At 50.1% G+C, this 25,977-nt stretch overlaps 1 protein-coding gene across 4 annotated transcripts; it reads right to left on the bottom strand.

Moving 5' to 3' along the window:
* Positions 1-122: 122 nt before the first annotated feature.
* Positions 123-24,514, bottom strand: ZNF787 (zinc finger protein 787). 4 transcript variants are annotated; one of them, XM_080941754.1, is made up of 4 exons: positions 24,096-24,170; positions 23,782-23,939; positions 11,733-11,821; positions 123-1,810 (listed from the first exon to the last, which is right to left on the bottom strand). In XM_080941754.1, exons 3-4 carry the CDS (start codon positions 11,809-11,811, stop codon positions 744-746), a joined length of 1,146 nt encoding a protein of 381 aa, XP_080797880.1. In that variant the 5' UTR covers positions 11,812-11,821; positions 23,782-23,939; positions 24,096-24,170; the 3' UTR covers positions 123-743. The 4 variants fall into 4 exon arrangements, with proteins under 4 accessions (XP_080797880.1, XP_080797878.1, XP_080797879.1 ...); XM_080941752.1 differs by lacking the exons at positions 23,782-23,939; positions 24,096-24,170 and adding an exon at positions 24,408-24,514; XM_080941753.1 differs by having other exon boundaries at positions 23,782-24,179.
* Between the last annotated feature and the right edge of the window lie 1,463 nt (positions 24,515-25,977).

Genomic DNA, 25,977 nt, shown 5'->3' with positions numbered 1-25,977 from the left:
AGCAGGTCTCCTTTCTGGAACTGGTTTGGGACACTCTGGGTTCAGCATGGTCACCCCTCCCTCATCTGACACTTGTCACCTCTCTCTTCTCCATCCCAAACTCAAGAAACAGGCAGTGCTGGAACAATTGAATAATGCCATTTATTGTCCCCACATCCCTTCTACCGCCAGGACATGGAACACACAGGACCCATCCTCTCAGTGAGACCGTGCTGGGAATAGGAGGCTACTTCACTCCTCTGCTACTGCAAACCCAGGAGGGAGAGGGTCAACTTGGGCTAGAAAATCGATAAGGACCCATGGGGCAGAAAAAATAATGGATGGGAGGGATCAAAACGGTATGATTAAAAGAAAATTCTAGAGAGACCCTACAATGCGTAAGGCCGAGATTGCCTCCGTTCCTTGCGACTCCTCGGCCCGACACCTGTAGTGTGGGTGGTTTTTCCCTTGAGGGTCTAGTGCCAATTTATCTTCGCATTTCTCTCAGTCTCTGGCTCCCACATTGGGAACCTAAAAAGGGCCGGTCCACCAGGCGGTAGGGCTGGGCAGCAGAGAGGCCGTGGGCAGTTCTGAGAACCTGATACCTGCGGGTCCCCTCACACCCAGAACAGTACGGGGAAAGGAAGGAGACAAGGCCGCTGCTCCTTTAGGTCTGGTTCACCCGGGCCTCCCTCATGGTCTTCCTCGCTGGCAGTCCCCACCGAGCCCGAGGGGCCCTGTCCACCCCCCGGGCGTCCCCGTCCCTACCGGGCCTCCCCACCCCTACACTCCGCACACCGCGCACCAACAGACTGGTCCTCGCCATCGTCCTCTCCGCCCGCCCGATAGAAATTCTGTCCGCAGCTGCTGCAGACCGAAGGCGCTCCAACTGCGTGAATCTTCTTGTGTCTCCGCAGCGCTGCACCCTGCACGAAGCCCTCACCACACTCCACGCAGATGTGTGCAGGCTCCTCACCACCCGCTGCCCCCAGCCCGTCCCCGTGCTGAGCGCGCTGGTGGGCCAGTAGCCCGGCCGCGTGCCCAAAGCCTTTCCCGCACTCCATGCACACGTACGGCTTGGGCGCCGGCGCCCTGCGCGACCGTGTCCCCGTTGCCCTCGTCCCCACCCCGGCCAGAGCAGCAGCCGCCGCAGCGCCGTCCCCGGGCGGGCCCACCACGATGATGCCGTCGCCATCGCCCACTGGGATGGCAATTTCGCCGTCCGCCGCTGTGGCCTCCTCGGGTGCCTTGGCGCGGCGCACACTGGCCGCCAGCACCTTGGCCGCCACACCAGGCCCTGACAGCTCTGGGTGCAACCGCAGGTGGCGTGCCAGGCTCTTGGGCTGGCTGAAGCCACGGCCGCAGCGGGGGCACACGAAGGGCTTTAGACCACTGTGGGAGCGCCGGTGCTTGGCCAGGCTCTTGCTCTGTGTGAAGCTGCGGCCGCAGTCGGGGCAAGTGTAAGGTTTCTCGCCCGTGTGGATGCGCTGGTGCTGCATGAGGTTTGAGCTCCAGCTAAAGCGCTTGCCGCACTCTGAGCAGGCGTACGGCTTCTCGCCTGTGTGGATGCGCCGATGCTGCACCAGGTGCGAGCTCTGCGAGAAGGTCTTGCCGCAGTCGGTACAGGCGTTGGGCCGCTCGCCCGTGTGCGTTCGTTGGTGCCGTGTCAGCTTCGACCAGTGGCTGAAGCTTTTGCCACACTCAGTGCAGATGTAGGGTGCAGGAGGCCGAGGCCGGGGCGGGGGCCCAGGAGGAGGTGCAGACTGGGGTGGGGACAGCTTGTTCGGGGGCCAGCTGGGGACGTCGTCGTCATCCATGATGAGGATGTCCACTGCAAAGCAAGAGGGAAGGAGGTGGCAAGTCAGAGGCGGCAGACGCACAGGGACCATCCATGTGCAGGCTGCCAATATTTTAGCTTAGTGAGTGGCCCAGGGGTTCTTCCAACCCAGGGACTGCTGGGTTGCAGCAATGCGTATCCCGGGCACTTTATCCCATGGGACACCGACCATTCATGGCATTTTAAGTATTTCTGTGTTCATAACCCAGCTCCCTAATACTTGTTCTCCTTCCGAGTCGATGTTATCTCTGCTATCCTTTCTCTGGATCTGCAGACCAATGACTAAGGCTACCAGGCCCCATAAAGGACCACCGACCAAAGCTACAGAGGGCCTAGGGTAGGGTGCTCGGAAGCTCAACACAAGTGGCACCTGAAACCCAGTGAGAATAAGAAGACCAGGCCTGCAGGCTAGGAAGTAATGGTGTCACATTTGGACAGCTGTGACTACACGGCGGGAAACGGAAAAGGAGAAACAAGTTGGACAAAGAGGGTGGGACACCAACTAGGGAGATGTGCTAGCCCCTCTATCTGGGCCTGCAAGGTCCACCTACATAGTTAGCCTCTATTACAAACTAACTTGACTGTCCCACCACCACCACCACATGGACAACAGGAGCTTTGGTCTAGACAACCGAAAACATCCACCTCTCAGGGTAGCCCAGTCTTTCAACGCATGCCTCCTGTACTGGGTCAACTTATCCTTTTCTTGAGGCCTGGGTGGACTTTGCCTGACATCTGCTCTCCAGGGGCCTGCCCACCCCTCAAACTCCCTCTTCCTCCCCACTTCCCAGCAGAAACAAGGCCCACAGTCATATGCCAGGGCCTCATCAGGTATGTACCCTACCAACCAACCCAGATGGCACTCTGAAGTCTCTTCTCTTAGGCTCTCACAGCCCCCTGGAAGCTCTCTTCCTCTTTCACCAGCTCCAAGTGCTCAAATCCGGCAAATGAGTGACTGGAGCCCACTTTGAGGCTGTGTCAAACTCACATCTGGTAGCTGCTGTGCAACCTGTTTCTTTATGATGGGATGCTAGGGAGGTGGAACTCTGCAATGGGGACACATAACCACCAAAGTCAGCTTTCTGAGACAAATGACGTGAATGGTCTAGAGCGTCGCTTCTCAGAGTCCAGAGGTATGAAAAGCCACCCTTCTCCCTGTCAGGACTGGATGACAGTGAACTTAAGGCTACACTAACGAAAGTCCAGTTTTAAAACCTATGGAGGTCAGCCTAAAGCCAAACAGACAGTGACAAGACACATGAAGACAAGGGAAGGAAACAGCCCCTTTAGTAGGTAGAGGCCTCACATGTCCCTGCAGACCACCACAGCTGGGCCTCACTGGGAGGTGGGGAAGTTGTAGAAAATTCAAAACGAGTCTCACACCAAAGGTTAAGATGGGAACTCTCGAAGCAGCCTGGAGCTCATGTTCAGGCGCCAGCCTTCAGGGGCTAGATTAAAAATAAATTCACCAGGGGATACAGATCACAGACTGTGGCTGGAAGGCTAAAGCTGAAGTGACAGGGGCCGGAAACCGGCTCCACAGGTCAGGAGGGAAGAGGTGAGCAGACACTGTTGCTATACCCTTCCTAGATATCCTGAGTTCTAGGCCACACACAGCAACTCTTAGCTGACTGCAAGGTTACAACGATGAAGATTAAATACACCCTCCTTGGTTGGTCCTACTGTGAAGAGCTGTGTTCACCTAATGCCCACAGCATCCTGGGAGAAGACCTGTGTGCACCCCCAACACAAGGAACAAGACCCTGCTGGGCCCTAGTCCCTACTCTTTCTCCTGTGTCCCAGGGTCTATTGAAAAGATGCTTTATTTAAGACGTGGCTTTCTGTCTTCCTCTTCCTTCCCCAGTACCCTGACCTTACGCTTCTAACAATCTCTCTCCTTCTAAGTCCAATCAAATGTCTCCAAGTCCTCTTTGGTATCTATAAAATCTTGGATCAAAACCAAAGTCCTTGTAGGGCTCTGAGCCCTGGCTATACTTCCTTCCTCAGAAGAAATATTCCAGGTTCCAGGTACTAGGGAATGAAGTAGCAGCTTATGGTGATGAAACCAGAAAGCCAAGATTTGCTGTGGCCAAGTAGATCTACTGAACAGCCACATCAATGGTCGCTGGCTCAACACACCTGCAGCAGTTCCAACCTCAGATTAGTCAGAGGGGCTCTCCCAGTGAAGCCCCCTAGGACCTTCATGTTTCACTTTAACCCCCAATTTCAGCTGTACTCACTATTCTAAGGCAAAAACAATTAGCACCATACCAGTAGACAACAAATGTAGGCACCAAGTGGGCAATGCAGAAATACCTGCAGTTGTCTTTACTGCTGCCCTGCTCATCCCCACTGCTGACAGGTGAGGCTGGCCTAGAATGGATCGAGGGAGCTGGAGAGATGCCTCGGTGGTTAAGAGCACTGACTGCCCTTCCACAGGTTCTGAGTTCAAATCCCAGAAACCACATGGTAGCTCACAGCCATCTGTAATGGGATCTGATGCCCTCTTCTGGTGTGTCTGAAGACAGCTACAGTGTACTCATATAAGTAATATACAATAATATAAACTTTTTTTAAAAAAAGAATGAAGAAAATGTCTTGCATACATACAATGCAGTTTTATTCAGAGGTAAAGTATGAACTCTTCAGAAAAATAGCTGAAATTATGTTTGAGGTTGGGGGGACAGAGCTCACCTGCTGTGTAAAAGCCAGGCATGGCAGTGCAGGCCTGAATCCCCAATGCTGCCTGGTGGGCAGAGACAAATGGATTCTGAGTGTTCCCTGACAAGGCAACCTAACTGACACATGGAGCTTCAGTTTCTGTAAGACCTTGTCTCAAACTACTAGGTAAAGATCAATACAGGAATCTACATCTTCAAGCCCTGATGCACGGGCACGCAAGCACATACACACAGAGAGAGACACAGACACACAAACACAAATACACATGTGGGAGAGGAAAGGAGTAAGAGCACAGGTCAGGACCAGACCGCAGAGGGGGAAGAAGCGAGCAGGACTATGTAAGAGGAGGAAAGGGAACAGTCCAAGGGTGGTGGAGGAAGCGGGTACAGACAAGACAGTGGTGCATATGTGCTGAAGTGTCACACTGAGCATGGGAGACGCTGAGCAGGTGAATGCGCCTGCTCTAAGGTCGACAACCTGAACAGTCACAGCACACACATGGTGGCAGAAGACCAACAGCTCAAGCTCTTCATGGAGTGGTGGCATGCTTGCCCCACACCCTCCCGTGCACACAAAGCTCAGACATTCCGAATGCCAGTGTGCTGTGTGCATCGTTGAACAGTATTCAAAGTCATGACATGGAATCTGAATGCTGAATACAAGTCTGGGAACTCAGGACACAAGGACTTGCAGGGGACAGAAGGAGCATTTTGTGTTAAGTGACAATCTAGGGGAGAGCTGTCTAAGAACTGGAGAAGACTGGAAAGGAGCAAGGAGAGCTTTGGTCAGGGCCATTCCTTCCTTAGGCTCTGACGTTCTCTAAAGTGTCTGGATACTGTTTACTATGCCTGTTTTGCAGATGTTAAGTGACTGGGGAGCTAATCACTTAAAAGGTGGAGTTCCTTTTTACCTGATGTCTGGCTCAAGTAGGCCAGAGCCTGTGCTCCAGTGACAGCAGGTTCTAAAGAGCACTGGGGTCTGAGAGGTGCTGGGGCAATCCAGCTGTGGGGTCAGCTTAGGAGGTCAGCTTCTCCTGATGCACGTTCTCAGAAAAGAAAGGGCTGACATCCTTTCTACCTCAGTATGGTCTTCAGAGATGGCTCAGTGATTTAAGGGCACTTGTTGCCCATTTGGTTCCCAGCCCCCCACATGGCAGCTCACAACCACATGTAACTCCTGTTCCAGGGGCTACGATACCCTCTTCTGACCTTCCGAGGCACCAGGAAAACGTGATATACATACATGCACATAGGCAAAACATTATACACAAAATAAAATTGCAAAACATTAGAATCAGGGACATATGTCTCTGGCAGTTACATGGGATATCTGTGTGGCAGTACTCCATGCCAGGAAACTTGGTAAGGTTGAGTGGGTTCAGAAACCCTGGCACCTCATACCTGAGGACAGTAGGTGTTTCACCTACTCCCAACCAGATTCCTGACCCGAAACAGGTGACCATAACTCCCCACATAAAGAACATGACCACTGGTCACCTAACACAGAACACAGAGTTCTCCATGCTAATAAGGTATCTAGATGGGCCCTGAAGGTTTAACCAATAAGCTTCCCTTCCTGCAAAAGGTATTTAGTCTATGGTCCACCCTGAGGAAGTTTTATACACCTATTCTCCACAATGAACAAACAATAAACAAATTAGAATCAAGGACTGTCTCATCAAGAAGCGCCGTGGGGATCGTGGAAGAAGCCTTCATTCTACAGACCCCTATCTCCTAAGTCTCCTGCAAAAAGCCCCCTCTAGACTCCTGGACATTCGCTGCTAAGCAAAGTCAGAGTTCCCATGGCCCAGCCCCAGCTTCCCTCGGGTCCCTCCAGTCCGCATTCCATGAAGTTTCCAGTGGCAACTGGACATCCAGGAGCTAGGGAACCCCCGTTTCTGCTGAGGTACCCATCTTAGCCTGCATATTCCTACCCAAGTGGTGCACTGGCAATTCCCAAAAACCCAGCACCTGATAATGAATGGCATGGGCTAAAATGCAGACTAGCATTCTGCGTTTTATCTGCCCAGGTACACACTCCAGCAGTGAGACGGAGCGTGGAACCTCACCTCTGAACCAGTGGACTGTCAGCCCACACTGTAGCCCAGCCTTTGCCAAAGACAGTCTTGAGATGCTGTCCTGTCTGCTCTTAGAAAGGCTTCTGGTATCACCCTGGAACAATGCTCAGGTCATAGACTAACTGGACACAGGAGGGACAGCTATTTTGTTTTGTAGGATAGCAGGTGTAATGATTCCAAGATACCCCATCAGGGTCAAGCTCTTGGTACTTGGATCACTTCAGAAGGTTGTAGGCAGGGCATCCGTCCAGGATTCAAGTGTAGGTTGGTTCTCTATTCTTCACGAAATGAAATCTCTCCCTTCCTAACATCATACAAAACATAGACTACAGACTGGTCCTGGTGACACAGACCTGCAATCCTAGCGACATGGGAGGCTGAGGCAAATTCGAAAGTTCAAGGTTTGCTTAGGCTAGAAGCTCAAAGCCAACTTAGCAAGTTCCTGTCTCAAAAAATAGAAACAGGACTGGGAATGTAGCTCTGTGGTAGGACTCTCCTCTAAAATGTTTATCCAAGACTCCAGGTTGGATCCCCAGGATCACAACAAAAACAAATGTTAAATTCACTTTGGCTAAAACTGCCCAACCCTAGTGAGTGGGTGCCTCTTCAAAGCTTGATGTCAGGGCTGGAGAGATGGCTCAGCAGTTAGGAACGTTGACTGCTCTTCTAGAGGTTCTGAGTTCAAATCCCAGCAATACATGGCGGCTCACAACCATCTGTAATGGGATCTGATGCCCTCTTCAGGTGTGTCTGAGGACAGCTACAGTGTACTTATAATAAATAAATAAAATTAAAAAAAAAAAAAAAAGCTGATGTCTTCCCTGAATACTGGTGTCCTCAACAATGTCTCATTTATTCTTACACATCCTTCTTGTCCTAGACCCTCCAAGCAGCTTGCCAAAGCAGTCCACATACAAATCCACACTGGTGATTGCTGCATGAATCCTCAGAAACCAAAGGTTTTTATTTAAGCTATTTCGTCCCCTCCAGATGCTGCACAGCGTCATCTGGTCACATGACGATAGAATGAGAACACAGTAGTTGCTTGCAGGATTATCCCATGATGCCTTCTGGGGACAGCTAAGCTAAAGGCCCCAAGGAGGCCCTTTCCATGTTCACAGTTGTCTTCACAGGCAGGTGTCTGGGTGGCCAGCTAGTTCTTTGCTCCAGTGAAGGCCATTCTCGTTGCAATCTTTTATCTGTCTCTCCCTGGTCACTGAGGTTGTTCAAAGCTCAATCACCATTAGATTTTCAGGAAAAGACACACAGGCGAGGGACTTAACGAGCTCTTGCTCTTTGTCAACACCCTTCAAATTCTTGGCTCTCTTACAGTAGGAGGACTGAGCACAGGGCCCTAGGTGTGCCACACAAGTGTGCTGTCACTGAGCCAGGTGCCAGCCCCCGCTCTTTACAGTTCCTCTCACTGTGTGTGACTTGTTCTTGAAACAGCTCTGTTGCAGGTCAGGGCTCCTCACTGGAATTAGGGTTTAGGATGTATCTGGAATTGCATGTGTCAGTGTAAAGGAATGCTACAAGTGTATGGGAGACCAAGAGGCCAGATCCCCTGAGCAAGCACAGTGAGGTCTGCCTGAGAGAGAGAAAGAGAAAGAGAGAGAGAGAGAGAGAGAGAGAGAGAGAGAGAGAAACCTTGTCTCAAAAGGCAAAAAACTAAACAAAAAATAAGTAAAAATTCGTTTTTATCTTAAAATTATCCCACTTTCACAATTTTTTAATTTTCCTTATATTTATGGGAGGGGGGTTGTGGGTGTGGGTACAGATGCCCAGAGCCCAATTATCAGACCCTCTGGAGCTGGAGTTACAGGTGATTCCTTTGGGAGATCAAGTCATGCTCTTAGATCTCCTCACCTTTAGCATCTGGGGAACAATGTGCTTATTCACTTGACTTCCTTCTAGTCTTTCATTCTGAGATAGTTTGGGTTTTGACTCCTAATTATGCTGAGTTTGCTCCATTGAAGAGTTCTATGATCATAATTTTTCTGCATGCCATGTTCTCTCAGCACATCTAAGCAATCCAGCTCTCTGGGGTGGGAGGGAATATCCCTAATAATCCCTGTCTATAAAGAGGATGTCCTTTCTTTTCAGGGTCCAGACCGGTTCCCTGACCTGTGAGGTAATAGGATAGACTTGGCTGTTTCATACTGCGGTCACACCAATGGCCATCTGCCATCCTATTACCACCAAACATTCTCTCCCTCCTCCCTCTCTGCTCACAGGGACCAGCAGGCTCACTCTCTAGGTTGTGTCCTGCAGGGCTGGATCTAGGTGGTTCAAGAACCCAGGCTGCTTCAGCCCTCCCTGTCCTCTCATGTCCCACAAGGTTCTGCACAAAACACCTACTTTAGCTGTGTTTCTGGGTGTGTCCCTTCCCCTGCCCCAAGCTTCTCAGATGAACACCTGAGGGTCATTTCTTCTGCTTCCTTCCTCTTAGCTACAACATGCCCAGGCTGAGGAGATTATTCCATCTGCTATCTGCTAGAGCTAGCAAGCATGCTCTGATCGTTGTCAGTATGGTCCAAGGGCTTTGGATTTGAGGTTTGGCCATGTGATGCTGTATTCTTACATAGGAACCTAGAAGATTCAAGGGCCATTCTACACTTTGGAACTGAGCTCTCCCTGGTGACCAAGGTGCATAGCAGGGTGGGTGTTGTGTTCCACATGGAGGACAGAGCCTCACCACACAGTAGAAGACTACTAAACATCAGCTGAAAGCCCTTTTCTCATGGGACTGACCTATTTCTCTATCTGAATATCCTGTTGCTGAGCTAAGGACTAAGACTGTTTGGAAGGATCTCTTTGACTATGGCCACTGCCCATTTTCATATGGTAGCTTTAACAACCAGGAGAAAAGGTGTTTAAGAGATTTGACTATGGAACTGCTTCTGCCCTACAGAGACCCAGCTCATCTCTGCACCCCATCCCTAGGCAAGCTACTCAGCCTTGACCCCAATTCCATCTCCCCCACCAGCAATATCCATTCAAAAGTAAAGCTGAGCCACAGGCAGCCTGATCTTCCAAGGTTTTGTGCACTCTCAGTAAGATGACCCACATGGAAGTTCACGATGATTACAGGGCACACTGAAGTGCCATTCTCAGTAGCACCATTAGCCTCTCTGGGTTAAACAGGATTACCAGAAATGGGCAAATGCAAGAGTCAATTAATTAGTTAATTAATTCAAGCTAGAGAGATAGTTAAGAGCACTGACTGCTCTTCCAGAGGTCCTGAGTTCAAATGGCTCACAAGCATCTGTAATGGGATCTGATGCCCTCTTCTGGTGTGTCTGAAGACAGCTACAGTGTGCTCACATATAATACAATAGAAGGTTGTCTACTCAGAGATGTCCTGTGGGAAGTGTCAGCCCACTATGGGGCGTCATTCCCCTAATCAGGGAACCTTAAAATGGAAAGAAATCAAACTGGGCCCAAGCTAGCAAACTCGCATTTATCTCCCTCTACCCGAGTGCCGACGTGCTGTGACTAGCCGTTTCAAGCCCCCACCCCTGTGATTTCACGACATGATGGACCGGGAATTAAAAGCTGAGATAAGCTCCTTCTCCCCTAAGTTACCTTATGTTGTTACTTTAGCACAGCAACAGACAGGGAACTAGAACAGGTCGTATGAACCATGCCAGGAAACTTTGTACGGTCGAGTGGCTTCACAAACCCTGGCACCTCATACCTGAGGATGGTAGGTGTTTCACCTACTCCCAGATTCCTGACCCAAAAGGGGTGACCATAACTCCTCACATAAAGAACATGACCACTGGTCACCTAACACAGAACACAGAGTTCTCCATGATAATGGGTATCTATCTAGATGGGCTCCAAGGGTTTAGCCAATAAGCTTCCCTTCAGGGACAATCCTTCCTACAAAAGGAATTTAATCTCTGGTCCACCCTGAGGAAGTTGTATACACCTATTCTCCAGGATTAATTAAATTCAAAAAACAGGTTAGAATCAAGGACTGTCTCTTTCATCAAGATAGTGGAGCCATGGAGGCCATGGGGAAGCTTTAGTCCTAAGACTCCTGCAGAAAGCCCCTCAGCAATCCTAGACACTCGAGCTAAACTGGAGCTGCCGTACCCCCACCTAATCCTGGGCTCATCTTTGCAGGCCCGAGGCAGAGGTTGCTATGTTTGGACTCCACGAGGTTCCCAGCTGGGAATTTGGGAACTCCTGCCTCCTCAGCCTGCCTCATTTGTCACCCAGGCAGGGTCCCCACACCTGATGGCAGCACAGGACAGAGTGCAGCAGAGAGCCCTCTGAGTTCCGGCTGCCCAAGTGGAGTTCACACACCTGGCGGCAAGGCAGAAGTGGAACCTCAAGTCAGCATGTACTTCAAGTTGTCAGGATTGTGCCAAACTTTTATTGCAACCCCACACAGATGGTTATGTGGCAGTGTATAGGTAGAGGTGACAATTCTGGGCCATGACAGCAAAGTCTAAGGAACGCTGAAGCAAAGTGTTGTGAGCACCAATTTATTAACGCGGAGGAAGCGAATGCTGTCTGCTCCAGGTGTCAGACACACAACTTGGCCCACTGTGCCTTCTCATGAGCTTCCTTGTCATCAGGCTGGAATCACCAGGGAGGAGAAGGGTGTTGGTGGGCCAGGATGGGTCTTACCCAACACACCTAGGCTCCACGTAACCCACAGGTGAGTTTTTCAACCCAGTAATGCTTTATTAAACAAACAGAACACATGTTTCCAACACTTAAAAGTGAACGATTTCATATTTAGCCCAGCCCACCCTTCCCAAATCTTACCATGTGACCTCAGATTACCTTTCCCAGTCTTTCCCTTGTTCATTACAACTTCTAGACCCTAGGTTTGGAGGCCCACCCATGTGAGGAACAACTATGAAGCAGAATTAGTACTCTTGGAACCAGAGTAGGATATGGGTCACAAAAGGGGTGCCCACCAACAGCTAGCTGCAGACATGAGACAAAAGGTGGCTCCAAGGATCTGGGTGAAAAGGACCCTTAGGAACCTCAACACCAGCATCTCGTTCTAAGCTGGGAGTGTGGGGCTCTTAGAGGGAAAGGAGGAGGATTCCAGGCACCCCAGAGTCACAAAAGATGGTTCCCTGGCCTGGTGGGAAGACAGTGGGGTTGGTTGAGGGACCACCGAGGCCACCTCACCTGGGTTCTCATGACTGGCCATCTGCTGGTCCTCAGAATCCAGTGGCCCCGGAGACCAAGCTTCTTCCCGAAGCTCCATGTCTGGGTCCCTGTTGGAAGGGCACAAGACAGGAAGACAGAGATTACAAGTGTTGAACAGAACAAAGAAATCTCCAAAGCAGGCAGTCACACAGCAAACAGAAGCCTGCACGGAGACAGTGGTGGTTCAAGCTGCAGCACCCCTGACTCAAGAGACAGAGTTCAGCCCCCATTTGCTACACAGGCCACAGCCACCTTCCGAGACCCCTGCCCAGCTCCACCTAGCTGGAAACAGGTCCATGACTCAGTTTCTTCATGGGCAAGATTGAGGAAAGATGTGAATAGGTTTTCAACATGACCATAAAGATCTGACCCTTGCCAGAAGAGGCCCATTTGCCCTTACAGCTACAACACCCAACTGAAGGACTCCTTAAAGGGGGAAGGGGGACCCTCGAGTACAACTGGGAGAGCAGGGTCAGTAGACTATGTTTCTACATCAAAATACAAGCAACAGAAAGAAATTTCAAGGGGCAGGCATTGTGGTGTATGCCTTTAAATCCCAGCACTTAGGAAGCAGAGGCAGGGTGATCCCTGGGAGTTTGAGGCCAGCCCAGTCTAAGTGAGTCCAGGACAGCCAAGGACTCTGTTACACAAAGAAAAACCCTGTCTCAAACCTTTTCCCCTACCCCCAAAGAATTTCAGACACAAAAACTCTATACCTCCTATATCAAACATTGTGGACTGACTGGCTGCCTAAATTTATACCCCAAGCAACTGCAAACAGCAGGGCTGGACAAGCCTAGTTTACAAGGCAATAATAACGAACACACAGGTCTTCTAGGCCAGTCAGTAGAAAGCCTGGGCCAGGTCCAGCCCTCAGAAACTCCCTGAACCACAGGTTCCCTACCAGCCCAGCTACCTGGGCTCCCTCAGCTGTGTTTCCTGGCTCCTGAGAGCCTTTAAGCATGTGAGGACAGCTGTCCCTGCCAGACTATGTTTGAGTCAGAGTTACCGCCTCAAAAGGCCTGTCTACCCACAATTTACCCCCATATGACCCGTTATCCTTTTCAATTCTAGTGCCCCATCATGTTGTACCAGTTGGTCTGTCCTCAGTCATCTATTCCTAGGCCAGTGCTACCCATGGGACCTCCAGCACCCACAGCCCAAGTGCTCCAGAGAACTATGGTATGAATGAAAGCAGGTGAATGAAACTGGGCCAAGGAGAAGCTTAAAAGACAAAACTTGGTGAATCCCAGTACTTGGTCCTTCCCCAGAAGGAAGAACCACATGAAAAGAACAAACCCAAGTGTGCTCCAGTTGCTGGAGCCAGGTCTGACCTGAACCGCTCTATGGATGTGCACAGGTGGTTATGTGGCCCAACAGCTGCATGCAAAGGCTTGTGGAATTGCCACATGATGACCTCACCAGAGGCTACTGGGGGAGAAAATGGCAAGGTTTAAAGGGAGACAACTAGCAGGGTGGACAAAATGTCAGCAAACCGCAGGAGCCTATTCCACAAGGACAGTGTGTATGTGTAGGAGTAGGGGGTCTGGATAAGGCCGTCATGGGCCATAAGGGTATGACACCACTAGGGTGCTTCTGCTCAAAGTTGAGTCCAAGTCTCTGCCATTTTATTCATTTTCCTCATCTGACAACCATATGGACTATAGAACAGAACAGATCATTGTGTGGACAAAAGCTATAAAGATGGCAAAACCCCACCAGAACAAACCACCAGGCAAGAGATGATTTCAGCCCAAGGTCTGTGAAAACAGCAATGACTCCCTTTTCTTCCAGAAAGCCAGAGCATAGCTTCCTCTTGAGACATGGCCTCCCTGTTTGAGGAGAATAAACTATCTTATCAGAAACAAGAGCCAAGGGCAAGGGACTTCTGCACAAACAAGCCTCCCCATCCACACTCCATAGTAAAAAACTCTAGTCACCAGCACAGAACAAACACCAGGCCCGACCACACGCAGGGCCTTGCTTTCACATGATACACATGTAAAGAGGCACCTAAACTTTCTTCTAGTCAATCTGCTTTATGTCAGCTTATTTCTCAGACACAGCGGTGAAGTCTAGAAAGGAGAAAGTTCTGTCCTGCCAGGCCCCCACGTAGCACACCACAAACAGAACTCTGAAGAAAGCTACAAGTGGTGCTCACCTGTTAATACCAGCACCTGAGGAGGCAGGAGGATCCCAAGTTCAGCACACCTCAACCACAGACTGCATCCCAAACCACTAGATTCCATGAGATTTCGTCTTAGAAGTGAAACCAACAACAGAACTCCACAAGGAGAACTTGCAAATACAGATGGCACTGTCTCTCTGGAAAACATTTCTCAAGCGGTAAGCAGTTACCCAGTAAACCTATAGTCCCATTCTTGGCATACACCCAAAGAAAACATGCATCTGCATAATATCATGAGTGAACAGGCATGCAGTGCTGTGTGTGGCTGCTAAAAAGCAGACACATGCTAGGGAAAGAAACAAGACTAAGCCTATTATTCCATATGCATGGACTTCCCGTTAATCCAGGGCCACATGGTTGCATGAAATGCCAAAGATCACTAACCTTGAATCACATGGTGTATGGCTCCAAGTGCATAAACTACCTAACATCACAAAGCCCAGCATCGCCAGGAACGTTTCTGTGTATGAACTGCCCAAGATCGCTAAGCTCAGGATCAAATAAGCCCAGTCACATGGTGTAGGACTCTATGTGAGTGAACTACTCAAGGTCACCAAGACCAGAGTCACACGATGTAGGAGTCCATGGGTATGGACTCTTTAGATAAGTCCACAGACAAGTGGACTAGTTGGGCTGTAGAGATGGCTCAGCGGTTAAGAGCTCAATTCCCAGCAACCACATGGTTCACAGCCATCTGTAATGGGATCTGATGCCCTCTTCTGGTGTGTCTTAAGACAGCTACAGTGTGCTCACAAAACAGAAATAAATGAATCTTAAATAATAAATAGAAATAAGCAGACTCGTGAGTGTCTGCAATTTGAGGACAACTGTGGCAGTGACCTTGAAGAGGTATGGGCTTCCTGACAGGTAATAGCAACACTCAGGACTAGACAGCAGTGATTGCTATGCAAGTCTGAATATATTTATCTATCACCCAACTATGTGCTTGCTTTAAAGTAACATATTTTCAAAATGGCAGTAGTGGCCCATGCCTTTAATCCCAGCACTGGGAAGGCAAAGACAGGCAAATCTGAGTTCGAGGCCAGCTTGGTCCATGGAGTGGGTTCCAGTACAGTCTGGGCTGTTATACACAGAGAACACGGTCTCAGGGGAAAAAAATAAAAAAAATAAAAATAAATAAATAAATAAATAAATAATAAGCACCAGCACATTTTCAGCACACAAATACCTTTAATAGAACTTTTTTGAAAGTATGCATGTACCTAAGGTGGGGAAGAGTGTTGACCTGTGAAAGGCAGTTACTAAGTGAGATACTGTGTTCTCACTTAAACAGGAAGGAGGGCCAGGCTATAGGTAGGAGGCAGGGTAAGCCTGCCTGTAATGTACTCGCCTCACCCCTGCAGAACGTCTTCAGTGGTCAGAGGAGGACAGCCTCTTTCTCAAAACCCAGGAAGCCTTACTATACTGACCAGGCAGTGAAGCAACCCCCAAGGAAACTGAGCCCCAAAGAGAGCAGCTGGCAGGGTTCCAGGCAAGCATACAGAGCCTAACCTGTGCTGGTTGAAACAGGTTTGCTAGCCTGACCAAATACTCCCTACTGACACCACAATATCTCCCTTCAAATGATCACATTTCAAAGGTTCCAAGTTACCCATATGAATGACAATTTTGGTTTGTACTATCTGGCCAATTATAGGAAAAGTTTAGTTGACTCCAAATGTTAATGATCAAGAACTGCAAAAATTAGGGAAGCTTTCAAAGCCGAGGGATGTGGGAGTCAGGAGGAAAGCCATGGGTTGGGAGCACAGCCAACATGAGGCAGCCTAGCTAATCTACAGGCCATATGCTGCTGTTGTTGGTTATTGTCTAAGTTTCTCTGAACCCAGGGAGCACACAAATCCACAACACTGGTGGGTCCAGAATATAGGAAGGGTTGGCTCCTATACCATTAGTGAAATACCATGTAAAATGTCCTGGAAGGGGCTGGGAGATGGAAAACTTAGGCCTGTCACACAGCAGGAAGACTAAAGTCCAGTCCCTAGGACTCATGTAAAAGCTGGACATGGCAGAATACCTGTACCACACTGCTGGGGTGTAGAGACACAAGGTTTCCTGAGGCTTGCTGGTCAGGCAGTCTAGCAAAATGGGGAGCTCCAAGTTAACTCAACAACAGTTTTAAAAATTAAGAAAATAACTGGAAAAGACTTGCCGTCGATGTCTGCTCTCTACAAACACACATAACGTGCCCTGAAATTTGTCACTTCAGAAAGGGAAGGCATTCTGTTCCTCCTGTCTAGTTGCATGACCTTTTATTTGTCCCAGGCCCCTGCCAGCAAACTGGCAGAGATGCAGCAGGCCACACATCACAGGAACCTAGGTCAATCTGTGGGGTAGAAGCAGATCTTCAAGCCTCAAAGGTGCTGCTCTTATGTCTGTCTCCTCCAGGTAGCAGAGCTGCAGGCCCATCTCGGTGACTGCCTAGAGCAGGACAGAGTTCCCTACAGGATCTGACAACACCTGGCTGACTTACACAAACAAGCTGAGAGCAGGCCTGGTACCAGACAGAGCTCACACCTCTCTTCCTCTGGAAAACCCCAGCCTGGAAGCTCAACCCATGCTACCACAGCTGCGCACTGTGACCCTGAGCAAGTCCAAGCTCTGGGGGCCTCAGCTATATCCTTGTGGGACAGGTGTTTCACATCACTGTGTGAAGCATTTAGTGGAAGCAAGCCTCAGGGGGTGACTCAGGGATTTGTACTCTTACAAAGTGTTCAAGAAGGATATCCAGGCTTCCCATGCATTCATTCACCCATTCATAAAGATAAACTACTGACCCTCTTGTTCAAGTTCTTGAGGTGTGGGCAGGGTAATGGATGTCGTATCTGCAGGGGAGGCACAAAGGAACCAGGGGAATCATAGCTCTGTAGTCTCATGACAGCTCCACAGAGAAGGGCCCAAACTTAGCCCAAGAAAACTCCAAGATGTGCAAAGATGTTCAGTAGCAGAGCTCATGTGACAGAGGCCCTAGGTTTGATCCTCTAGGTTCAGTCCCCAGAACCTCTGCAGAAATAAAAACCAGTCCAGGCAACATGATGCTAGGCACCTTCTGAACAGGAACCCTCCTTTCCCCTCCTCTCCCTTCTCAGCCAGCACCTCCAGCTGCTACAGGTGCTCACCCTGCTCTGACCTCCACCTGGAGAGGTGGAAGAAAGGGCACCCTCCCTCAGCCCCCACCCCTCCCAGCAGGGCCCTTAAGCAATCCAATTAGCACATGGATCTGACAGAGCTATTAAGCACAGACAAATTATTGTTATTATTGTTGTTAGTAGATCCCACCCAACCCCCTCTGGATGCCAGCCCACCAATTATCCCCTTGCTTTCTTCTACTGCCAATCCTGCCTCCTCCTCCCCCTGCCTGCTGGGCCCGGGAACAGAAGCAGTCCCTCCTGCGCCTCATCCTCTCACACTCACTTGCTTCTGTCTTCCAGTCTGTATGCCTCACCCCTCCGCTCCCACCAGCAGGCAGGATGGTGACATCCCAATGCATCTCCTTCCTTACCAGACAACCATCTCCAGGATGCCTGTTCTCTACCGGTTCTCATCAACAAACACCCTGTCCTACTTCACTGTCACCGAGTGCCCCTGTCTACTTCTGAGTCTCAAGCACCCTCTACCCACATCCCTGGGTCACCAGCAAGGACATTGTCTCCCCCTTTCTCAAAGGCCCCAACCAAGCCATTGCCTCCTCTGTTCTCTTTCCTGCATCCACCTGCCCACCCCAGGACCTGTTTCTGGGTGCCTCCCTCACTGACACCCCAGTTCTAGATCTAGACTAAACCTCTAAAGACAACTCTCCACACCATGACCTTAATCTTCATAAAAATTACTCAGTTCAAATAACACAGAGGAAAAACTGGGTAGACAATCTGGGGCAGTGGCTCAGTGCTGCACAAGCTTGAGGAGTAAGTGCAGAGCTGTAATTCAGGGCCAGGAGAACAGCCAGCCCATTTGGGGAGGGGAGCTGCAAGGCCAACTAAATAATCTACACACAAGGGTGACCTCCAGGCTCAATGACCCCTATCTCACAACAAAAACAAAAATTGGGTAAAGAGGTTGGAGAGATGCTCAGTGAATAAGGACCTGGATTTTGTTCTCAGCTCCCACATGACAGTTCACAACTGTTAACTCCAGTTCCAGACAGAGAATCCAGAGTTCTCCTCTGGTCTCAAGGACTTGAATCTACATGGCACACATAAGTAGGTATATATCATGCATGTTAAGTAGATGAGTAAAGAAGTCTTTAAAATAAAGAAGTAACTGAATTCAACCTCCACATGTGCTCTACTCACAAGCATCTACACGCATGAGCACAAACACAGATCATACACAAACCCCACCCTGAGCAAAAGATCTGAATGGCCATCTCTTCAAGGATATCCACATGGCCGGTGAGCACATGACAACATGCTGCCACAGGGAAATTCACGCAGAAACACGGAGAGGCTCCACTTCATACTACAGCCCAGTGTCATGAAAGTGCTGGTAAGGGTGTCAAGAAAGGGAACCTCTGGCTTGTCTGCAGAGAGGACAAAGTGGTACACCTGCTTCAGAAAACACCTGTCAGTGCCTCCAGGTTAAGCAAAAAGTTACCCTTCAATGCCACAACTTACTAGTCTACACTCTAGAGTAATGGAAGAAAAAATCGTGCCACATGGAACTCTAGATGTGAAGGTTCAGGGAAGCTGTAAACCGAAAAGCCCCAGAGAGCCAATCAAATGGCCAACATGTGAAGCACAGCACACAGCCACAAAAGCACATGGAGCAAAGCTGAACCTCCAAGGCTTTCTGCTTGTAAAGCAAGCCAAATTCAAGAAAACTGCTGCTCAACTCTATGTAAGACACCTAAAATAAGTGAACCCACGGGCAACCTGTCCACTAGTACCCCTGATGGGGGTCACACACCAGATATTTACCTAACAACTAATATACAGTAGCAAAATTTGCTATAGAGTAGCCACAAACATAATTTTAGGTTTGGAGGAACTGTACGAAGGGCCGCAGCATTAGATGGTTGAAAAGCACTGCAGAGAGAGAATACAATGGCTCCCAGGGCTGGGGCAGGTGGACATTTCCTGAATCTCTTGTGATGAACATAAAATGCACTGAACATGGTAAAAGCCAAAAAACTGTGCTTTTAGTGGGTGAATTGTGCATTAAGGAAGGATCCCCTAGTTCTGTAAAACTGTCATGGCAAGAAACACTATCATGCCTAAACAAACCCTATCACACACCCCACTAGCCACAAAGCTAAAATTCACCCCACATCTCAAAGGACCCCAGTCTGGCCTAGGCTTTTCATACTCCCATCTTACAGACCCCCAATCTCACTGTCCCCCATTTCCCTCTGGAGAATCCTACCCCAATTCTCTAGCAGCCTGTTCCTCCTCTCAGGGGCTGACTCAGGTATTTCCCCCTCCTGGGTGTCCAGGATCCACCTCCTGTCACTTGCCAGCTTTGTTACCATCTCTATCATCTTTCTATTTCCTTCTGGGATCCCTGAGGGCAAACACCAAGTGCGCTGGGTACTTTTCATTCCAGAATGTTACATAGATGGCCATCAGCTGGCCTCTCAGCCCACTGTCCTGCTGTCCTTAGAGCAACCACTCTGCTTTCCCTAGCAGATCTTTTCTGCCTTCCCTTGTCTGTGGATGGCCTCTCCCCTCACTCCAGGCCCTTCAACTCCTCTTTAACCAAGCCCTACATCCAGCACCAGACCAAAGCTGAGCCTTCATCCCCTCAGTCCTCAGGCAAGACCTCACGATCGATCTATCAGATGCATCCCAGTGTTTGCCATCACTGGGCTCTTAAGACTTGTTCCACAAAGGTGAACTTGTAGGGACTGCTCCACCTCATCTAGTTTTGGTAGTCACACTTCGAGAATATCATCTGCACCTATCCATATCTGAGGCTGTATCCATGGCATGGAGCCAATTCCTGGTCCTCCTGGTCTCCCCTCCAGTGTTTTGACGGATGAGATGCCTATGATTCCTAACTGGTCTAGCAAGGCCCATTTGGCAAGGAAATTAAGTAAACATGGTTAGGACAGAGAAAAGCCTTGGCACCACCTACCCTAGGAAAGTCTTCTAGATTCTTAATCCACTGTAAAGCTCTGGCACACCTGGCACTCAGCTAGAGCAGTCCCTGAGGAGCACCCTGCTCGTTCCTGGCTAACCACAGCCAGGAAGCAGAAGCCAAGTCAAACCTGGATTTGAGCACTAGCTCTCAGCCTCAAATGTGTCACTCCTGAGCACCTGAATTCTTAATCACTGGAAAGTATCTGAAAACTGCCAAATGCAAAACCCTCTTCAAGAGTATACTGTGCATGCTGCATAATTACAATGTACATAAGGATTTACTGTTAACAGCAAGCTAACTCAGAGCCTGGGATTCAACAATTACTGAAGGATCATAAAGGACTGGTGCCTCCTGCTCAACTTTTCTGTGAGCCTAAAACCCTCTAAAAGCACTACATTACATTTTGCATTATGGGCCATCTCAGACCCATCCTCTGGGCTGGGCTGTTTTCTAGGTGTGCAGATACCAGCTGTCCATACACCTCTCTAGATCTGCTGAGGTAACAAGCCCATGTGCCAAGGCCCAGTATCTAAAGTCCCTCCTTTGGGAAGCCTTCCCACCTCCCTTCCCTCTGCTACAGCTGTCTTCCTTAGCCAACAGTACAGATCACATTCACCAAGCAGATTAAACCCCAAGCTGTAGGGTACACGGTGCTATAAGTGCATAAGCTTAGATCCTGATCCCCTGAACCACCAGGGAGAGAGGCCAGAGAACAATCCCTACAGGCAAGCCGCCAGGGTAAGAATCTACCCGTCACTGATGACCAACCATGTGACCTTGACAAGGTGCCTCATCTCACCCCATGCCAGTAGTAAATCATGACACATGCCCAGTACTGAACAAGAAACCTGAGGCACCTTCTTCCAACAATTTAAGGAAGCATTTCTTGCATACTACTACTGCTATACCTGTTTCAGAGATGAGAAAGCCAAGGACTAGACAACTGAGTGGCTAATACAATGTCATATAGCCAGAGCAAACGCCAAGTCAAACCTGGGTAAGCCAGAATTCCTCTTGGGACACCAGCACTGCTCGCAATTAACATCTGCTTCTGTTGGCTGTGTCCCAAGCTCCTATGGGTTTCCCTCCTCCAAACATCACAAGGCTCATCCGGCAGACTTAGTTCTCAAAGGAGGGCAGGAACTATACTTAGCCCTGACCAACTGATCCTGCACACAAACCCAAGCCTTGCCCTTAGCTTTCAGGCTGAGATTTTATCTGATGTGTGTCTAGTCCCCGAATTATCCCCTGTAAGGCAGGCACTCCCCACCAGGCACAGGAGAGAAGCCACTGTTCTGGGGATCCCAAAGGGAGAGAGAGGCCAAGGCAAAGACAGAGAGGAAAAGCATAGTGGCAACAGGGTCACCCAGCCCACTTGGACAGGGGCTAGGATGGTCTCTCTACAGCTCTCTGCACTCCACCTCAAGGTCATGTCAGCTCAGCTTCCACTCACCCTACTGGATCTCACTACCCATTCCCGCCACCGGTATTAGTCACCTCGGCTGCTCCTACTCTGCTTATCCTAATCCAATCATCTTCTATAAGGAGGCCAGGTCTCAAGAGGCTTTTACCCACAGAATAAGGAACCAAGAACCCCCAATCCAATGGCTGGCACTTAAGGACAGGGCTGTAACCCCAGATCCAGCCCTGTCCAAAAGAACTTTAACAGAAGGGGTGGCACTACAATCATGAACCTACACATACTCTATCCTGAAGCTACTTTAAGGCCTAGGGCACACAGCACCAGCACAAGCATCTGTCCTAGGTTGCCAAAACTAAGGTGACTACTTCTGTCCCAGGGCCTCAAGAGAACTCAGCATCAGGTGCCTGCCAACCTCTCAGAGCAAGTCATCAAATGTTCAATCTCTCCTAAATATGGAGGCACAACACCTGGCACATCCCTGGTCTGTCAGAGGATGACAATATGGTTTTGGAAAGCCTGTGAAGCAAGTCTGTGCACCCACAAGAGCTACGGGTGCCCATCAGTGACTACATAGTTACTGATGGCCTTGAGCTATGCTTCCTGCCATCCATCTCCCTTAAGTCCCAAGGTTCCCTTGTCCAAGACTCAGCAATGTGATCACAGCATCAGCATCCATGCCCTATAAGCTCCAGAACTCTCATGGACATTCTAGAATATCTCCCTAATATCCTGAGCTACTGCAAATAATAATAATAACTACAAGATTACTTGTCAAGTGGCCAGTGTCACCCACCAGCAGGCCTGGTCCATGGAAACCTTGAGAACAGTTCTCCAACCCACATGATGTGCAATTCAATGTCCTTGGATTAGCTGAGTTTGTAGTCTTAATAGACTGGGCATGTTCAGTGAACTGTGACAATGTAACTATTATTAAGTAGACTGAGACGGAAACAGCCCGGGAAAGGGGAAGTGACACATACAAGGTCACAGAACTGTAAAGGAGCCAAGACTAGGAATCAGGAGCTGGCTCCAGAGACTTTGAACTTTTGCCTGAAAGCCAAGTATGAAAACCCTTAGGATGCTTTCAGTTAACCAACTGACTGAATATGTGGACACCAAGGAAAGAGCTAGAGAAAGGACTGAAAGAGCAGACAGGGTCTGCAACCCCATGGGAAGAACAAAACTATTAACTAACTAAACCCACCACAGCTCCCAGGGACTAAAACACCACCCAGTGAGCTCTTATGGAGAGAGCCATGGCTCCAGGTGCATATGCAGCAGAGGATGGCATTCTCAGCATCAATGAGAAGAGAGGACTTAGATCCATCAAAGGCTCATTTTCCCAGTGTAGGGGAATGCCAAGGTATTGAGAAGACGGAGGTTGGGAGAGGGAGCACCTTTATGGAGGCAATGGGACGGGAAGGGGGTACGGGATTGGCGGAAAGGGGATAACACCTAAAATGTAAATACAAAGAATATCAAAAAGAAAGAGAAAGAGAGAGGGAGGGAGGAAAGAAAACCCGTGCTCTGGGTTTCTAGTATCACTGTTAACACCTCCATTGTGTCCTAGTGGGGAATGGCATGACATTTCTTATCTATGGCTGCACAAGTTAGGAAGCCAAAGCAAGAAACTAAGTTTCAGAGCTCGAGGGGGAATATTCCCAGTGGCTGCAAATCATTCTTGAATTTCACCATGGGCCAAGCCTGAGAGTACACCCTTCCCATCCCATCCTCAGCTCAGATGGAGACTATATGAGATAAGCCAAGTCAAAATCTAATGTGAACGTTATCTGGGTCATGGCAGCTCAGCACTCAGTGACTCCAGAGAAGCAGGGAGGGAAGGTTAGCTGCACTTGACCCAAGAGGCTTAAAGCCCTCCTGTGCTTTCCCCAGAGTGGAGGCTGGATCTCAGCTAGATCCTCAACAACGCCCAAAATGGAACCTGAACCAGAAATTATGGAGTTGGAGGAACCTATCAAGTCACTGGCTTTTTAATAACGCCCTGAGCAATTATCTAGAGCTGTACTAGGTCAGGTCTCAGCTTCTGCTTTCCATCCCTACTTCTCGTTCATTTTCCTACTCGGTTCACGCTACACTAACTTCTTAGTCTGTGGATCACTTTTCCGGCTGACCTTTATAGCAAGGGCTGGAGCACTCATGTCCAAAATTTGGGGGGCACTCTATGACCTACTCTTGGGTAGACTGGGGGTGGAGGCCTGAGAACTGTTGAGGGGCGGGGCTCCACGCTGGACCCAGCCCAGTCCGCGCTGCGAAGGAAGGCAACAGTCCAGGCTGGGCCTTACGACACACTCGGTGCTGACCTTGGCCTGGTGCTTCCCCTCCCAGGACGTGTTTCCTGCCACCGGTCAGCACGCGCGGGGGAAATAGATGAATGGGCCTCCTGCCACCTGCATCCCCGTAATTACCCGCCGGATCAAAGGCCAGCACATGGCGCCGGAGGCAGCAACGGGCCAAGCGGCTTGGGAAAGGAGAGGACATGGGAGAATCAGGGCCTAGACTGACCATGGGCCGCCGTTTCCGGTCAGCCTAGTCCAGGCGGCGGGGTTCCTCCCCCCACCAAGCCTCGCCCCCCAACAAGTCCCCCGCACTTCCGGCCATGACCCGCTGCAAGTACAGTCTGAGAGGCCCGAACTCCACCGCTCGGGTAACCGAGGTGCCTGCCGGCCCCGCAAACCCGGAGGAGTAGCGCACGCGCATTGCCCCAAGCCGCGGCGCCAATTTCTCCCGCGCGCGCGCATGAACTCCCGGGCCGCGCACCCGCTCACGCCCACCCCCCACCCCTAACACGACGCGCACGCGCACTTGTCCGCTCTGCCGCGCTCGCCCTCCCGCCTCCCCACCCACCCCCGTCCGAAGCCCGGCTTCCCGACGCACTCCCATCCCAGCCACTCGGCGCACGCCCCCCTGAGCCCGCGGCTGCCCTCACCTCCTAGGCCCCGGGGCCGTCACACCGCACTCTTCCTCTTGCCTGCCTCGCGGATGGTTGCAGCGGCGGCAGCGGCGACTCAGACCCTGGGGTCAGGGGGACGGGCGCCCAGGCCGGAAGTGACCTTCCCGGCCGCTTCCGCTCGCGCCTCTCCCTCTCCGCCCCCTCCCAGGCCGCCACCGCTACCTTGCCGCTCTAGGCATAGGAGCTCCGCGACCCCTGACCGCCACCCCCTCCGGCTCTATGATACCGAGAGGCGCCTCAGGGCACCACTTCCGGAATTGTCTAGGACCCTGGTCCTCCGTTCTGCTCTATGGCGCCTAGCTCGGAGGGGCTCGGGCCCCGCCCCCTCCCAGGACAGAAGGCCGGGCTCGACCCGTTAGGCGCACACTTCCGGGTGTCGGGGCGGCCCCCAACCCAGCCTCGCAGCTCGCGCCTGCGCGGTAAGCTGCCCGCGGCGACGCTCCCACCATTCCAGTCCTCCTGTCGTCTCTATCATCGTAACCCCTTCCGCCCCGGGGTGCCTCCGGGCCAATGCAGGTCTCTAGGAAAAACTCGGTTCCCGGCATCTGGGGGGTTTCCCCAAAATGCAACCTTCCTCACCGCTTCCGCTAGCGCCTCCGGTGCGGGATGTATTTTGGGACGACCTCATCTTGAAGTCCGCCTCAGTTTTGGATAGGACCAGAGGGCACATTACCTTACTGACATAGCAAGAATGACCTCTAATCTTCAGAGTCGGCCTCCAAACTAAGTGTTTCTCCGTGATTTACGACTGCCTCCTAAAAGAAAGGTCTATCACAGTTTTGGAGGAGGCTGATGACGAAGAAAAGGAATGAAAGGACCCTCTACAGCTATCTGCTTCAAAGGAGCAATTTGAAACTTGAAAATCAATGTCAGCTTCTCTCAAAAAAAAAAAAAAAAAAAAAAAAATATCATCATCATGTAACTACCTTTACAAACGCAGACTTCGGGTGCTGCTGTTACAAGCACTAAGTGAGGGATAAACTTTTTAAACAAACTCCTGCACCAGAGAAAAGCCTGTAGGCAAAAAGATACATGACACCTGAGGACAAGTTAAGAAAGTGGAAAACATAACCAGAACCTTAGCAAGATGTCCCAGAAGCACCAGCCAGTCTTCACTGCTGGGCTGTTAGGATGTGTAGAGAGGTAGAAAATTCAAGAGGAAGACTATGCTGAGCCCTGTAATGGAAAATGTCCAAACTGCCTGTAATTCATGTTCAAGTGCTGGGCTTCTGTGGTTAGATTAAAGATAAACCAGCCAGGACCTTTCAACGGGTGATAAAGATCACAGGCTGCTTGTAACTGATCAAAAGGCTAAAGGCGAACCCATGGTAGGGGCATTAAATATCCCCAAAGCTAAAGAGTAAACGGAGGACAGTAAAAAAATAATTAACTATTCCTTCCTGGCTCAAAGCTAACAAAACTAAAAGGCAGACTGGCAGCAATAAACACAGCCAAGTTAGTTATCCCATTCTGAGTCCTAGGCCACAAAGAGGAATTCCTAGAATGTTAAACCAAGTAATGTGAAGGTTAAATACTTCCTCCAATG

The sequence above is a fragment of the Micromys minutus genome (genome assembly GCF_963924665.1).
Source record: "Micromys minutus genome assembly, chromosome: 30".
NCBI lineage: Eukaryota > Metazoa > Chordata > Mammalia > Rodentia > Muridae > Micromys > Micromys minutus.
The sequence above is the reverse complement of the archived record's forward strand: the minus strand, read 5'-3'. Positions and strand labels throughout refer to the sequence as shown.

Excerpts from the sequence above, each read along its gene's own strand:
- ZNF787 (XM_080941752.1), bottom strand. The coding sequence starts at position 11,811 with ATGGAGCTTCGGGAAGAAGCTTGGTCTCCGGGGCCACTGGATTCTGAG. Across the intron at positions 1,811-11,732 it reads GGCCAGTCATGAGAACCCAG|TGGACATCCTCATCATGGAT; the intron begins GTGAGGTGGCCT and ends CTTGCTTTGCAG.